The sequence below is a fragment of the Sturnus vulgaris genome, chromosome 6, assembly GCF_052056855.1.
Source record: "Sturnus vulgaris isolate bStuVul1 chromosome 6, bStuVul1.hap1, whole genome shotgun sequence".
NCBI classification, from domain to species: Eukaryota; Metazoa; Chordata; class Aves; order Passeriformes; family Sturnidae; genus Sturnus; species Sturnus vulgaris.
The window spans coordinates 41,256,331-41,274,030 of NC_142248.1; the positions used below are offsets into that span (position 1 = coordinate 41,256,331).

General features: G+C 41.0%; 1 protein-coding gene across 1 annotated transcript in view; it reads right to left on the minus strand.

Annotated features, from left to right (window-relative positions):
- Positions 1-620: 620 nt before the first annotated feature.
- BRF1 (BRF1 general transcription factor IIIB subunit) overlaps positions 621-17,700 on the minus strand; it is a 172,025-nt gene continuing 154,945 nt past the window's right edge. Inside the window, exons 16-18 of the mRNA XM_014871337.2 lie at positions 9,646-9,697; positions 6,501-6,669; positions 621-4,336 (exon numbers count right to left, since the gene is read on the minus strand). Of these exons, the coding sequence (XP_014726823.2) occupies positions 4,299-4,336; positions 6,501-6,669; positions 9,646-9,697 (259 nt within the window). The 3' untranslated portion in view covers positions 621-4,298. The remainder of the gene's footprint in view (positions 4,337-6,500; positions 6,670-9,645; positions 9,698-17,700) is intronic.

Genomic DNA, 17,700 nt, shown 5'->3' on the forward strand with positions numbered 1-17,700 from the left:
AGAAATTCAGATAAAAACATCCCAATGTCAATGAGAGCAGAAGTGTGCCTTGATCACACTATGGGAACACAGTGAAATTCTGGAATGACACATACTGCCTTATCAAATCTACTGTTAATCATCCTTTTATAGGCTAAAACTTTTCAGGAGACACTCCTGAGGATCCAGTAGTACCTCTTTTTCCAGCAAAAACTAAAAAGAACAAACACCCATCTGTACAAAGGGCAGATGTGGATTTTTGTCTCCAAACTGTGGCAGCCAGATGTTGATAAAATAACATGATTTTTAACTCAGCACACACCTTATTTATCAAGATACAACTTTCAGAAACAAGCACTGGAACAGTTCCACTAAATACACACACCATATATTCTTCCCACAGTCAGTTAATTATACAGCTTAGTGGAAAAGCCTCGTTAATGTTATGCACTTTACAGAAAGTATCCACATCTATCAGTGGAATGGTATCTTATAAAAACACTTGCCTGATTAGCTGTGTCTTCCCTTTTAGAGACAAATTTTGGCCACGACCAACCAATCACACAGCAATCAAAACCGAACATTTTTAAGAACGAAAACAGAAAAATCAGAAATTACCAGGAGAGCATCACAGTAACAGATGGGCTATGTAAAGGTTTTATTTTTTATTTACAGCAAATATATTACAGTAAAAAAGGTTAACATGACTTGTGGCTGTGGAAGGATAGTATGTTTGCTTACATCAAAAAGGTTTCATTTCCTTGGCACTAACTGAACCAAATACGAGGATTCAACACAAAAATAAAAAACAGAACATTTATTAGGCAAACTCTAACTGTACACATCTGCAACTGGGGTTTCAATGCAATCCAGAGTCATCAGGATGGCAAGGACTTTTTCAACGAACATGTTTAACCCTCAAGACAAGGCTGTCTGGCACCATTTAAAAGTTGCTGTACTGAACACACTGATTTTAAAGAAATGTCATAGATGATTAAGACACTGAAAATGCACTCAGCACAGTGAAGAAGCCCATTCTTTTCCTTATTTCTTTTTTTACTCCCACAATACTGGAGTGTTAAAAGGCTGCATGGCAGACAAGCTGGATGCAACAGCTGGAGGGTTTTGCCTGTCAAGCAAAGTGACTTGCAGCAAGAGATGTGATTTCTGCAACAAACCCAATGATACACAGCTTGTGTGGCTTCAAGGAAGATGATCTAAGAACAACAAATGTTGAAGCCTTATAAGCTCTTTACATCATAATCAGAATCCTCAGAAAAGCAGGATCCAAATTACTCCAAGTGAATTCGGGCTTACTTATACACAACAAAATTGTCCAGATACATCGACAGTAGTAAACAGAGTTAATGCAGTGTTAATCCTTTTACATTTTAATGACTAGCTATAAAACAGAAACTAGCATGTTCAAATCTGTTTACATTTCCTGAGCTTAGTTAAATGAAGAAGGAATGACATTATAAAAGTCCCGGTAAGTCACCAATAAATTAAAAATGTACATAACCACTATAGCTTAAGAAGCTCAGAGTGAAGATTGCCTATCCAATATCCTTTCTTTAGGATTCTTGTACAGAAACCATGCCATTAACTTCACTAGCAATACTGAGATGCTATGGAACTGTAGGTCTTTTTTTTCTTGCTCTTCCAGCAGACTGCCTGATGGCCTTTCCTAATCAAATCATATGAGAGCATTCAAAAATTGCAACCCTCTGCTTGCAGTGCACAAAACAATGTTCTCAGCAACACAGTGTACTACTGAAATTCAAATTTCCTAGCTGCAGTTATTTGGGTGGGCTCTCAGTTCCCACATACAACACCACTACCCTGGCAGTAGGTTTGGAATCATTTGGGGGAACAAACCAGGAGACTGGAGGGAAGAGCCTCAGCAATATTCATCTTAGCAATATTCATCTTAGCAATATTCATCTTAGCAACATTCATCTTGGCAATATTCATCTTGGCGGTTTCTTTAAGAGCCAATATCTTGCATCTGAGAAAAGCACTCGACCTACATGAGTCATACACATGTTTATTTATGCATGTTTATTTCCTGCATAGAGAATACTGTGTACCTTGGAATAAAACCCAAGCCTTGAGAATATACTGAGAGTATATTTGTAGCAGTGCTATGGAAGATTAATTCAAACCCAAACAATCAAACTCAACGGTCTCAAAGACTTGCAGAGCACAAACTTTGATAAAACAAACCACTTTTTAAAAAACTGTCTGCTTGTAGCATACTTCTATTTTATGATGTAGATAAAAGAGAGGTAGAAAGGTTTGTCTCCTCAGTATCAGTTTCTGTGCAGTATTTATTAAGTATCAGAAAAAAAATCTATAGCTTTTCTGTGAAAATGCCAGCTTTTCTCCTAAGAATTATAAAGAATCTCTTCTTTCCACGGAAGTGCTGCAAACTAAGTAACTGGAATCTGGTTCAGATGAGCTATTCTTTCCAGTAGCCTCACCACAACAATTTTGTTAACAAGTTCTGCTTCTAAGAAGTCATTAGAGATATACTCCTATAGGAACCTCAAAAATTCCTTAGAGATACAACCCTCCAAACCATATTTACCAGCAAAATAGCATCAAGCCTGATGCAAAAAAAAAGCATTCACTCTTGCTCAACTTGCACGATCCATCTTATGCAAGCTACCAAGAGGGACAGAGAAGAATGGAAGTATGGAAGGCCCTGTGGCCCTTCCCCTCTTGGGTGATGACCTCACATGTGAGCACCATCATCACCCTGTCTGGCAGAACATCCTGAAGCAGCTTCTCTTCCTGCCACAATCCATTCTCTGCAGCAGGAGGATGGATGGTGCTTTAGTAAGAGTAACCTCAAAATAGGTAGGAAGGAAGACCTGGCCAGGAGACACAGCTGAACAGAAACCATGCTGGTAAGATAAATATCCATCTTTCCCTGGTATTAAGACAAGCTTGCAGCACTACAGTTTTGATTGTCACCAGATAAGGGAGAGAGATGGAAACATCAGCTGCAGACATCAAGAGTGTGATCCGGAGTGCAGCACATTTCCCACGGAGCTGAGAGCCTCGGGCCCAGCAGTGCCAGGGAAAGGCAGGTCAGAGGCACCAGGCTGGGATCTGCCCACAGGGGCTCCACTCCTGACCCCTGCTCTCATGGCACTGCCAGAACTGATCTATCTGCAAGAGAGGACCTGCCTGCTGACATTTCGGGGCACACAGGGCTGCAGCTCCAGCTTTATTCACATAGCAACGACTGTTCAAGGGTGGGATTTGAGCCATGAAAGTCAGACTGCTGCATGGTGACCTTTAATTTACCCAGAGAATGTTAAGCAAATTACATTAAATTAAATTCAGTCAAAGCAGATGCTAGCTTATTTATTAAAAAGCTCAGCTTTCTTTCAACTGGTTTTAGAGACCAGCAGCTCTTGGGAGCAGACCTTCACTCTAACTTAGTGAGACAAGCAGCTCCACAGAGATGGCCAGAGTGACTCTCCTGCAGCAACACCAGCCTAAAGAAGGCCTGGCTGTCCCTAAGGATGCCCAGCAACAGCTCATGAGCACAGCATCTTTGCCTCCTTGCTTCCAACACTTCCCACCCGACCCAGGTCTTCTCCCTCCTTCCACAAAAACCGCACCAGACTCACAGTGGAAGACAATTCTTCACTGCCAACATTGCCTTCTACTGTCAGATATTTTAAGAAATCTATGAATTGATTAATATAAAGAAGTATTTACTCTGTTTCAGAAAGCCAGTACTGCTCTGCAAATATATAACTTGTCATTAACTTTTGATAGGGTTGGGTAAGGGAGCTCATATACAGTAACATGGTCGCATTCACAATCCAGGCTGGAAACATTTCTTTCTGTCACTTGTAGCATGATGAGACAACGAATGCTCCTGTACTCAATCAATCAACAGGCCCTGTCCTTCAACCTGCTCCCTTTCAGCAGTATGCCTAAAAGCAGTCACATAAATAAGAGATGTGCTGTTTTCAGCCACACAGGCTTCATGCACAAGTCTGTTTTGTCTCTTTTCTTTTGTTCTCTGGAAACATTACTCTCATTAATTTAATTCTCCAACTATGATCCACCAAAATAAAAATAAATTCAAGTAGGAATCCAAACTGGTTATTGCTGGGTTATGGGTCAATGTAAACTGACCAGACCCAATGCCAACCTCGAATTTCACTTTACAAAAGTAAGGATTGTTTGATTACATTTGCTGACCATAGACAGCTTCTTTCACTATTCATACAGCTTGAAGACCAAAGATTTGCTGAGAACAAGACACAGTCCATGTTCCCTGGAAGTAAATGGAGCTAATAGCCATCATCTTCATCCATATCACAGCCATAATCTGAAACACACAAAGACAAGGAAATATAAAAATTCAAATATTCTGGGTAGAGGGAAGACACAATAGAAGTATTGCTTCTTTAACGCTGTTTTCTTGCTATGTAACTAGATGGTAAGTTTTGCCTTAGGCAAGCATTTTAAAAATCATCTATTTTCTTAGACCTAAATAAGTTCTTGCATGTACTTCCCTCGATGAAATAAAATTATTTTTAAGCATGTATGTGTAAATATCTCTTTTCACTTGTCACTAGATCCTCATTTAGGAATACTTGGCACATGTATATATTAAATACTTGGTTTAATTTAGAGGCTAAGGTGATCAAGCCTGACTGTCACAAGTGACTTGGCACACAGTGGCTGATAAGCAGCAGCATTACATTTACAAGTAGGCACGTTTTTCACTAGACATAGGCACCAAGGAGAAAGCTGGTTTGTTTATATTATTCATGGATTTATGAGCTGAAATTGCAAGGGTTCAGAGATAGCTCAGATTTCCCATCAACATCAAAAGAGTCATGGAACGAATCCTGACCAATGCATCTGACTCAGATCTCCCTTATCTTCTTACTTCTGCACTTAAAATTTTTTGCCCAGATTTTTAAATCCAGTTTTGTTTTCTTAAACAATGCTGAGTGCAAAAATTGTGCTGTGTGTCAGAAGGCAAGTCTGTATGTTTCTAATGCACCAATTTCACTTCTGTGTGCTTCTGAATGCACAGACATAGATATTTTCTGTTGTGTAGATGAACCTATGGATAATTATTACATATGAGCACTGAGAAAAGTTAAACTATATATTCCAAATCTAATACAGGATCTCACCCAAAGAGACAAGCAAATGTTCAGAAGTAGAATTAAGTGTAATCTATAATGATTTGTGTAGAATGGGTGAAGTTCACCATCTGTAATTCATGTAGCTATTCCAACCAGACAGGTCTAAAATCCATGGAGAAAGCAGCTAGGAAAGAGTTGTTGTTCTGCTGAGCAGCTCTGCTCACCTGCATTCAAATTCTGAGAATACTCCTTTCCTTTCCTTTTCTTTTTCATTTTTATTTTTATTTTTTAGCTCTAATTTTTCAGCTTTGTCCAGACCAGACAGGGAGTAGTGGAATGTTCTCAGAATGATTCAAAATTAGTAACGTTTACAATGAAAAAAACTCAGTGACCTTTATTCTATTTTTATGGGGGGTTTATTAATAAACATAGACCCACCCTCCCCCACATGAGTGCCTTTTCTTGGGAATGTTATTCTAATAATAAATGCAGGCAACAAACTGTTTTTCCTACGGTTCAGTAATTATTTTCCAGCAGCGAAATCAATTTAAAAGCAACAGACACTTTTGTGAAATGTATACATATTGTCCACAAAAGCTAAATTAATAGTGATAGAAATATTTTTGCAGTAAATAACATTTTAGTAGGAAACTTATTCCCATCTTGAGTCTTCGAACCCATAATTAGCAGCTCTCGTTTTAAAAATAATTTTGTGTATTTTCAAAGCTTAACTTCTAACGGGAAGTTTTTAATAAAGGATAAATGTGGATATGTCCAGCTAGGAAAAACCACAGCAGAGAGGAGACTGCCTTTTCCTGCCAGCAAAGAAATGTAATTAAACCAGTGGCTTTGCTGGGTAACCCAAAGAAATTAGCACACATCTGTGCACCATACATGCAGCACCAATGCCATGCCTGCACTTGGGGAACAACTGCTTCCTCCTGACACCTTGCCCAGAAACAGAGTGTGATGATTTGTTCTGTTTCAAGCTGGACAGACACGTCGCCAGGGCTCCTGGACAACCTGGACATAAGGAGCAGGGAGGGGAGCTCAGGGGACCCCAGGCCCTGCTAGTGGAGGGGTTACTGAGCCCTTAACTCCTCAGATCCACCTTAATAAACCTAACTCTGGAAAACACCTCACACTCAGTTTCTTCTTGAGAAGCCCTCTTAGCCCAAAGCTCGAGAGGCAAAGTTTTCTCAGGAGGAGTCTCTAAAGTCAAGACAAAGTCTCTTTGTTTCAGACAAAGGTGATTCCAGACTCCCCACAGGAATGGGCAATGCCAAAAGGGCAGCAGGAGCTCTGGGACAGGGACCAGCAGGGGAACCCTGAGTGTCCCCACCCCTGCAAGAACAAAGCCCACAGCAGCAGGAGATGGTAACCTGAGCTCACCATTTCCTCCCAGCAACTGCAAGGCGCTCATGCAGTGATCTTCATCTTCTTCTACCTCCTCCTCTTCCACCTCTTCATCAGGATTGTAAGCTACTGGGCCACTCTCCACAAGCACAGCTGCTGGTTTTTCTACATCAGAGGCTTCAGCCTGTGCATTTGGAAAGGTAACCTGCATAAAAAAAGAGAGAATAGTAGAGCAGCTCTTCCTTTGGTCCAATATTTGCACATAACTTAAGCAACTTTCCAAACAATAAGGACAGGAGACACAGAAGCTCATGTCCAGTGCTACAGGTTCAGCTGTTCTAACGAAAGTCTCAGTGAAAGTCCAGCAAAACTACCCAGCTTTTGCTTAGTCCAGAACCAGGCAATTGAAATATCTAGTAATGGTAACAGCAGAACAAGGATTCTCTGGCAAGCACAAGGGGAGGAGAAATTTGAGAGTGAAGGCTCCTCAGTAAAGCTCTGTGGGAAAACTTAAAAACCTCTCCCACGGTGTGCTCAACTCACATCAGGCTTATTACAAAATAAAAACGTTATTGACAATTCAATGATAGCAAAAATGTACCCTTCAAATCAGAAAAAGCCCAACATGTATTAGTTTTGACAGCTCTGGTTGGATTTATTTGGCGGCGCAATGAGCTGTGGAACAAACAGCACTCTGTAGACAGCACTTAATGTGATGGCAGAGCACTCAGTTGATAATACACACTGGCACCTGTAGCATTACCTATGGAATTCATCAGAATAATGATCTCCACACACTAACTTGGGAATCAATCATTGACAGGACCTGTTCCATACGTGTTCCTCCCCAGCTGCTCCAAGGTTAGGCAGGACACAGCATGGAGGGAGAGAAAGGGCAACACCACAAGGGGACAGAGGTGAATTTGGAGTAGGTAATATTGTCTTTGGTTCACTAAGGAGAGATGTGGGAACAGGGCAGGAAGCAGCAATACAGTCTGTGCCAGCACAGCACAGGCTCTGCTCTTTCTGATCTTTCTTCTCCTTTTCATGGTGTGCTCAGTCTGGAGCTCCACCTCCTTCTCTCATCCAGGCAAGAAACATCACAGGAGCTTTACCTCCAGAATGGAGGTACACTCATTCTGTACTCGGACTGTTTGAGGTTTGTACACTAGAGCCCATGGCACACAATTAGCAGTAATTTGAAGAACCTTAAAGATTAGCCATGAATGCTGTGTTGTCATGTGAAGAATTCTGAGAAAGGAGTATTGACAGTACCTGTCACCAGTCAACTATTACCAGCACTGAGTCATCTTCCCTAGTAAGAAAGATGGAAAAGACTGGGACCACTTCCTTGGAAGGACAGTGGTGAGGTGCTTCTAAAAATGAATGGCACAAAGGAGACCAAAAAACTTTAACTCCTCTGGTCCATACCATGAGAAAAGTGCCACAGGGCTCTAGGTTTTAAATTACAGTACACAACTATGTACTGCATGTTCTCCAATTCCATTGGCAGCAAGCTCTGATAAAATGCTGCAGTTTAACTTTATTTATTTATTTATAAATGTATTCACTTGGGATGCAGTAGCTCCCAAAATCCCTGTAACTCCAGGCACTTCAGAGATACACCATAAGAGAAAATCCCTGTACCAGAAAGTTAAGTCTAATTATTCAAACATCAAAGCTCTTCCTGAACTTGTCATACACCATGACAGTCAACCTAAAGAATCTGCCTGAGTTTTTCAAAGCCACCTCAGGGTTTGCTCCAATAGCTCATTAATAGGGCAAAAGACACCCATTAATTTTAATAGAAAATCAAGTATTTAGATATTCGGATCAGTCAAAGACAGGTTTTCATTATTTTTTAATGCTCAAATTAATCATATTATTTAGAGGAACTTCCCTCCAGTTTGTATTTCCTACCACTGTTTTTGCCTCTAGACTGATCATATTGAGTCCATCTTGGTATAAGCAGAAATAGACACAACAATTTGAGACAAATCAGCATCATAATATACATCAATTTATATGTTTAAAAGTATCCATCTGCTCTGAAAAAAGTGGGTGAATATAAAGGAGCTACAATTGAGTCATTATTTTTTAAATTTCACCATGCTAATTAAAATGTGACCTTCTTCTAATTATCATGTCCACTTCCAGACTGCTGTACTTTTAAAAATGTGCCGAGTTTTCTAATGAGCATAGAATAAGAAGTGAAAATGTATTTCCCTAGGCAGGATATCAAACTGTTTCTGAAAATCAATGACTTTTAGTCATTTTAAAAATAAGGCAGTCAAACAACCTTTAAATAGAACTTCCTGAATTCACTTCCAGACGTCCTGGACTGGAGTTTTGCACTTAGCTTTATGTATGGATGGGCAATTGTCAAAGGTGTTAAACTGCCCATGGGAACTGCTTCACTTTCAGAAGGGTGTCAGTGTCACACATTCATGGGCGAGAGGGACAAATACCTTTGGTATACTGAATTTTTAGATATGCAGTAGACAGTTCAATGTACACAAAATGCCTGTGAATACTCTGTACAGTGTGAAAATAATCGTGAAAGAAACCAGCTATCATTGTTATCTGGTTTCACCCTCTGATAATAATCATGATCCCTTTGGCAGGTGCACAAAGCCACCCAAGGAGGGCTTCTGGCAGTGGCCAGTTACCAGCACTAAGTTTTCTGTGGCACTATTACATTTTCAAACTAAACAAACAAAGCAAAACCAAACCAGGCTGAATAGGGTAAGCTCCTTCCACACTGGTCTCTGACAGAAGCCCAGCCCAGCCCTGGGATCAGCTCCAAAGTGCAGTTTGCAAAGTCTTTCTTCTCTGTGGGAACAGTCCAAGTGCTGAGGAACAGGCACCAGCTCTGCCCTCTCCTACACCTCATGACCATTTGTTTGACATGGACCTTTTTAGATGCTTGAAGGGAGTGTTCTTTTTTTTTCCTGTCCAATGAAGCATCATGAGGCTGTGCTAATGTTCCTAATGGGTAAGTAAGGGCGAGTCCAATCTCAGCTTTGCAGTGCTCACAGTAACCAACTCCTGGCCTGATCAGACAGACAAGACTCATTTCTTTTCCCCTCATCTACCACATGACCAGAGCCAGGCTGAAAACAGCTGTGAGAATTTCCAAACTCAACCTGTTGCACCAGAACAAATGCTGGACTTTTCATACCTCTTCGGTGGCAGCCTTCTTAGCAAACTGGGTTGAAATCAAGGGTCTTAATCTGCAAAGAAAGAAAGAAAACAAAAAGCTGAACATCAGAAAAGTTGCACAAGAGTTTGACACAGAATATTCATTCTCCAAACAGTGAAAGCACTTTGCTAGTGTTATGTTGTGCAATTACTTTTTTAATGATTTAAGATAAAGCGCAGAGAGCCACAAATGCCACAATAATTAACACACACATTGCCTTGGAAGAGTCTGTCCCAGATCAAGGTTATAATAAAAGATGCCAGCACAGTAGCAAAACTTCATCTCAAACTGCAGCCCCAGCTTCTCCCCAAGGTCTTTGAAATAGCTGCGTTTGTCACATTTTACAAAAATCAAAAGAAAACTGATTTTTGGGAGAATGCAGGCATGGCAAGACTGGGCCACACTGATTACCTAGCACTGGTCTGCAACTGCTTCCCTGTGTCTGATGATACACAGAGGATACCAGTAAGATTATGCATGCAGGATACCATAATCATCACAGGCAAGATCTTAACCTCCAGATACAGAAATCATTTAAAAAAAAACAAAAAAACCAAACAAACCAAGGACCCTGAATACTTTGAATGAAAAATGACAGAAAGTGAACATAAACAATTTTTAAAACTCTGCATCAGATGTGAAAGAGACCTGCAAATTTGGGGAGAAGAGCTGGATCAGTATAACTTTACAGCTAAGTGTTAAATATTATTACTTCTGAAAAACATTTCATAGTCTGTTGTTTCCTTACTGCCGAGAAGGCTGCTCTCAATCCATCATTTAGTGTTACTTTCTGGTCTCTCCTGCTCATCTAGATGTATCTAGTCACGAAGAGGATGACTTGCTTTCCACAGAAACACTTCTCAGACAGCTCCTCAAACACGTCTTTTAACGAAGTCTAGGCAAACAACTTAATGAATACCAATTTATGCCTCCAGAGATACAGTCTTTTATGATAAGCACTATTTTACTCTCATTTTTCTCTTAGTCATTCCTCCTTAACACACAGAAACTCGTTGTTTTCTTACTTATTTATTTATTTCAAATAATCAGCAGGAGGAAACAAAACCCCAGAGAATGAGCAGGGGAGACTCAGATCATTATCTCTGATAGTGGAGACAATATTAAAATACAAAATATTGGCTAAGCTCCAAAAAGGTTCAAAAACTGATCATCTCTGAAACACTTTGCAGAACCCAAAAGGCATTTCAGCACCTCAAGTAATTGAAGGTGCTTCCTCCCAGCAGATCAAAACAAAAATAAGCTAAGGGAATGTTTCAGGAGCTGTGCCACTGAAGAATCCAGAACACAGTATTCTGCTACAGAAACTTCTTGTCATATTATATAATTACAAAAAATATTCAAGGAAGAGATTCTCTTGACCTACATAAATATCCAGTACTTACAAATCCTCGTTGACTTCTGGGCTCAGAGAGGATATATCTGAAGGCATGGACACACTCTTCCCTATGTGCTCAGTCTTCTCTTTCCATTATCTAACCCCAGTGGTAGAGTTTTCACCTTCAAATGCTGTCTAGCCCAACCTGCTGCAAGGAGCAGGGATACCTTCAGCCTGGTCAGGGGTTCCTACCTGACTCTGAATGTTTCTAGGGATAGAGAATCCACCACCTCTCTGGGCCTGGGCCAGTGCCTCACCATCCCCATAACAAAAATATTTCTTCCTTAATTCCCGAGATTGGAGATTACCTACCTACTTTCAATCACAGTTTTCAAAAAAATCACCCCATTTAGATGCTTATAAACATATACATGCAGCAAAGCCAAAAGGCTGCATAGCTGAAGGATTCTAATTACCAAACAGGCTGTGTTTCATTGACATTACTGAAAAACACCCAACACTGGTAAGAAGTGGATTTTCTTTTAAACCTGTAGTCATGATTATTGCAATTAACATTGTACCAAAGATAGCACCTTTTCCCTCCTGCTACCCAAAGACATCAGACCTCCCTGGAGCACCCTGAAAATATTTCCTCCCCCCAATTAAAATCAAGCTGTTGAGTAAGACTCACAAGGTAATCAGAAACTGCTGACATTTCTTTTAAAGCAAATTATACATGTGCTCACACAGTGAAGAAAACAATCACAGCTACAGGAAGCAGAGTAAACATTCCAGTTTCATTTTAATTAAAATAGTCCCCTAATGAAAATAAAAAGATTCACGTTTATGAAAAGCCTATTTGCAAAAACTTTAGTGCTACATCCAAGAGCTCTTCTATACCATTTCTCAGCAGCAAGGGACTCAGACCCAAACTGAAATTAAAGCTGTATTTCTGTTCCACAAGAGCTGCTCACAATGTGCACATCTTTGCTTCCTAACTACAAATACAGCACTGCTATCTGATATGGGCAATACAGTTTCTCTCTCAGCATAGCATAAAATGCATCCAAAAGCAGTGGGGTGGATCCTGCTCCTGCCATGGATGGTCCAAGGGGGTCACTCATCACCTGGGTGGAATGGCCCAGCCCGCTGCCCCTCCATACTATCTGCTTCCTAAAACACTGGCCACAACACTGGAAAAAGGTAAAACCGTCACAAAGAGAGACAAAAACTTATTTCCCTGCTGAAATAATGGCTTTGATTCAAACAACAGCTATGAAAGTTATAAATACATAACCCCCTTGGCTCTCCTTATGCCTACAGAGAACCTTCCTATTACTGTACAAAACCGTTTAAGAAGGTTTTATAGTTGGGGTGTTGTTTTGTTTCTTAAATGCCCCAATGTCCTGACCTCCTTAAACCAGAGCAGCTGCTGCCACACCAGCCATATGGAGCAATAAATTACAGGCTGCCATGGCTACAGATACAGGCTCCTTCTGCTGTCTGGCTGCACCTCAGAGGGTGGAAAAAACGTATCTTCATGGAAAAGCATGACTGCTTTTGAGGCTGGGACAGGTCTGAGTATTAATGGTCAAAAAGCACCTTGAAAAGTAAGTTATTCAAGTATCTTATCCAACTTTCACTGGGCATGACTCAACATCGTCTGTAAAAGGCTACCAAGGGACACATATGCACATACACACTGCAGAAGAAAGATCCTGTCCTTCAAAGTCCAGACTGAATTAGAGGTTCACAAGCTCCATAAGTAATAACATCCTACATTAAGGTACAATTCCATATATACTGAAGTGGCAACAGCATCAATTTAAAATGTAATGTTGTGACTGGGAAATAACGGGGCTCTTGGTCTTCCAAAGTGTGTCAGTTGTCATTCACTATTTATGATGACTTCTAGTCTGGGGCATTTTCCTTACGAACTTTGCAAATTAACACAGTACCTTGTAGGAGGGAGTAACAGAACAAGCAACTTTCTGAACAGCAACGTGATCCGTAAAAGGGGATAAAAAAGATTTCACACAGCCCCAAGTGTGTTACATCCACCCTTCAAACTACTTCAAAAATTATGCAGATCTACTAATGCTCATGTCAGCCAACACACATAACACTGGAAGCAGATTATCTTGACACGTCTGCTACAAAAACTAATGGCATGGTACAAGGCATCAGAGGCTGCTCCCTGCCGAATCCGCTCTGCTCTCAGCTGAGATGTGCACGACAACGTCTGGGCTTGTCCTCCAGCTCAACAATTTAAAAGAAGATTCAATATAATAGTTCCTGACAGGGCTGGAGATCACACAGACTGAACTTTCAAAGTGTTTCTCTCTGAAAAACAAGCTGGCTGTGACAAACAACATTTTTTATTTTGCTTATTATTTAATAACAAAAGATTACACAGCACAGTACATAAAAGAGAAAAAGAGCAGTGAGAGGTAATAAACCCACCTCACTTGCATCAGACTGTTCATCCACCAACAAGTTTGACAATACCATAACAATCTCCTCAGTGAAATCCTACAAATAATTTGGAAATTCACCCAAAGCTCTGTTTCTTACTGAATTTTAAGTTAATCCACCCATGTAGGGAACATCTTATTGCTGCTTACCGCCCATACTAATTTTATACACGGATGGTCCCAGAATATACAATGGGAAGCAGAAATCAAACAGAGCCCACAGCCACAGGCCTGCAGTGTAATTATGCAGGTCATCTAAGACAACTGCCCATGAATCCTATATATCCATATCCAGGCCTTTCATGTGCAGAGACAGAAAAAACTATTGAGAAATGACTCAACAAGAGACAGGTCAGGCTCTTCACGCTGGCTGAGGTCCTCCTCCCACCTGAGGCCAGATGGTTTTGCCTCAGGAGGTCAGTTTACCAGACATCTGTGTGAGAAGGAAATTAATATAAATGTTTATACAGGCTAAGAGTGCCCTTTAATTAGGTACTGTCAATGTTATCCTTACCGGAAAGCTGGGAATTACCTCTCTGCAAGGATTTAAAGCTCTTCTTGGAAACACAACAGGAGATACCAACCCACTGTCCTGCCATTGGGTCAGGACAAAGGGGTGACCCTCCCAGACTTGGATGACTGCTGTTTTCCAGAGGGCAAAACAAAGATTGCATGACAATCATAACCCTGAAGCACTTCAGGGTTTGCACATCCAGCTGTGGATCCCACCATCTTCTACATCTGCTTCAGCCTGAGAGCCAGATGCTCACAGGAGCTGCTCTCTCTGCTTGAGAGAAAGTGGAGGCACACAGCCAAGGCCATGGCTGGCTGTGACATCCATGAACAGCAGCATGATGCCCTGAACACAGGGGCTGGGGGTCAGGGTGCACTGCACCACCTCAGAAGAGCAGATACAACCACAGACACCACCATGCTCTGCACGCAGAATGACAAAGCACCTGTGATACTCGCACCTTGAAACCACGTGTGCCTGAACGTGAGGCAGCCAGGTGGTTTTGGCTTTCTCAAGACCAGGCTCTTCACCCTGTCAAGCTCACCATCACTATGAAAGCCCCAGGCGTTTCCCTGAATCGTTCCCCCAAGTGCCAGGGCTGCAGAGACCCCAACTAATGGCAGAAAGGCTCCAATAAAGAATATGTCCAAACTGCAATGAGCTCAGCTCCCACACAGAGAGGTCCCTTTGGAGACGGCTCAGTGCTGCCAGCTGTACAGATGTGACTGATGGAGCAGCAGGCAGGTCTGAACCCTCCTGGATACTAGCAGACAGCTAAGCCTTTCATCCTGTTTCCAAGCAAGCAACACTGTGGAAAGAGCCATTTCAAGCAGGAAACAAGCAAACTGTAATTGACAACAAAAACTAAAGTGAAATGAGGAATTGTTCCCACTTCTGATTCCCACTCAGTGATCCTTCATGCTGGATCAGAGGAGCTTGGCTTTCATCAGTGCAGCACGGGACAACACATCTGAGAACATCACGAGAACATCTTAGTGCTAATGAGAGGAGCCTCTCCCAGCAAACACCTGGAACTGAGCACTGAGGGGCAAAAGTCACAGGAGAAAACTGGAAAAAAGTAAGAATCTCTATAACTCACTAAGGAATAGATTTACCACTGAGGAACTAAGCACCTACATCACTCACCAACAGGCTTTAGAAAAGCAGGAACTTTGCTAGTGTGTCGTGAGTGAAACACCTATTTCAGGCTTTTCAGAGAGGGGCAGGGGCTATGACATCTGTCTTCAATAACCCATCTCAGATTGGGCAATATTTTTCTGCATAGCTGCAGCACTTTTTCCTCAATTAGATGCTGGAAAATAGCAACTTGCTGCTCTTCCCCATGACTAAACCAACAGATTTTCAATAGCAAAAATGAAAAGGCCACCTCATTGGGACCAAATGAAATTATGCTCCTGCAGCAGATCCCAAACAGTATCTGCATATATCTGCTTCTAAAGGAAATTGCTGCCGACCATGGGAAATTACAATTGCTTCAGGACAAGACAGGCTGACTGATCTAATATTTCTGGTTGACACACCTTCTTTCTGAGTTTGTCAATAAGGATACTGATGAGCTCATCTCTCCACAGGTCAGGAAAGTATTAGTTGAAAATATGCTATTCCTTTCACCATGGAAATTTTTCCAGATGAAATGATGGTAGCAAGGCAAATCTGCACCTCGCTGAGAAAAGCTACTTAAAATAAGGAAGCTATGAAGCATTTTAATGAAGGTAAATGAGTAATCATAATGGTCTCAGTTAAGCAAGTCTAATGGCAGTGTCACTTTTAAAACAAGGGCGTGAGACTCATGTGGTGACAATCCACATGTCTTAACTATCGTGTAGAGCCGTCTCTCAAATGGCAACAGTGCAGAATGCAACTGCCATGGCAGAAAAGAGCCATTATTAGCAGATAAGGCAAATAAAAATAATTTTTAAATGGTGCTTGAAACTATAGTAACAAGAAGTGAAATTTTAAAAGTTAAATGAACACATTATCATCTCAACAGAAGGATTATGCTATTGAAAAATTCTCAGCAGTAGCACTGCCGTCTGTTTCTGGTGCAAATATATTTTTCTAGACTCAAGCAAGGAGGATTACAGATATTTGCTTTTGGACAAGTGTTTTGATCAATCTTAACCTCATGAAAGCTTCAAATGAGGCAAAAGATAAAAAGAAAACACCTTAGTAACCTGCAGTCTCTGGGAACAATACATTGAGGTTGTTATACCCAAAGGTGATGCCAGATCGATCGCTAGATCTTCCCTGTTGACATTACAAGGACAAAAATCATGCCAGACAAGAGAGTAACTCACTTCTTCCACACCTCTAGCAGTCTATACCACCAGGCAAATTCACTTTCTCTCATCCAATTACACAGGTAAAACTAATATTTCAGAATTCAGGCAACTATAGATTCATACAAGTAATCCATCAAGGAATAAAGATGGATGACTGATTTTTTTTTTCCTTCTGTCTGGTCTATTATACATTAAAGAGCAATTTCACTGGCAGCCATCTGGAAATCAATGTATTCCAAGCTTTATTTTATGATTACCAACATTCTCCTTCATAACTCATTTCTAATTATAAGCAATAAATCATTCCTTCTTGCTTGTAATTTATAACAGCCAATTATGGCAAACCTCTTATTTAAATAGCAAATCTCACTGTAAAACATCACATATTTTGAGGTATGCACAGAACATCTAATCAGGGAGCCAAATGGTAGAATGTGGGTTTTGCAGCCACCACCAAGACACAAGTGGAAGTATCCACCCTCCTCTGTACACACCAGAACTTTTCAAAACCGAAAGCACAGCTCTCATCTGCCTGACTTGATGTAAATGATGCAGCAATACATGCAGCAATACATGATCCAGGACACAACTCAGGGAAGGCTGGAGTCAAGGATTCCCTGTACTGTGTCAGGAAAAGAATAAAGAGGCTGTGGCAGAAGAAGCTGTAGGTTGGTTAAGTAAGAACTTCTGGGCAATATCTAGTTTCATTTTAGGCACTAACAATGAAAGAACACAGCTCTAAATTTAATATTTAAAACAACAAACTCAAGTAGCTTTTCCCATGTCTGGATTTGTGTTTGAAATGGGCTGGCCTCCTCCCCCCAAGCCAAAGGACTCCCCCATGCACTGCCCAGGTGTTCAACATCACACCTACTCCCTGTTACATGGGTTTTGTAAGTGTTAGCATAGAGTATGAGCAAGGCACTCACTCAGATCACTTCTCCCCATCCCACCCAGCCAGGAGAGGATCAGGCAGAACAAAGCAATGAAACAGTCCGCAGAGAAAAAGTGTCACCAAATAAATCCAGATTCTTCCTTCGGGGAGAAGCCTTTAATGGTGGTTTGCTATGGCAACCCTTACCAACAGAACACCAGCAAAGAAATATAGAGGAGGATGTCAGATAAGACCAAACAGGGTCAGTCCAAAAGCACAGGCAAGGACACAGAAAAAAATGTAGTTATATTTGTTCTTCAGTGTAGGTCTGAGTAACAGGCATGTGAGTGCAAACACAAGAGAGAGGCTTCTTATAAATAGCTCTGCTGGGATTTGTCCGTTAGGAAAAAAACCTCACTCTTGTCAGAAAAGTATTTTATACAATTTTGGATACAGAATTTATTACATGAGAAACTGATCTCAGGAACGTGGAAGTGGTTCCCACTGAGATTTTATTTGGTCATCACACAGCT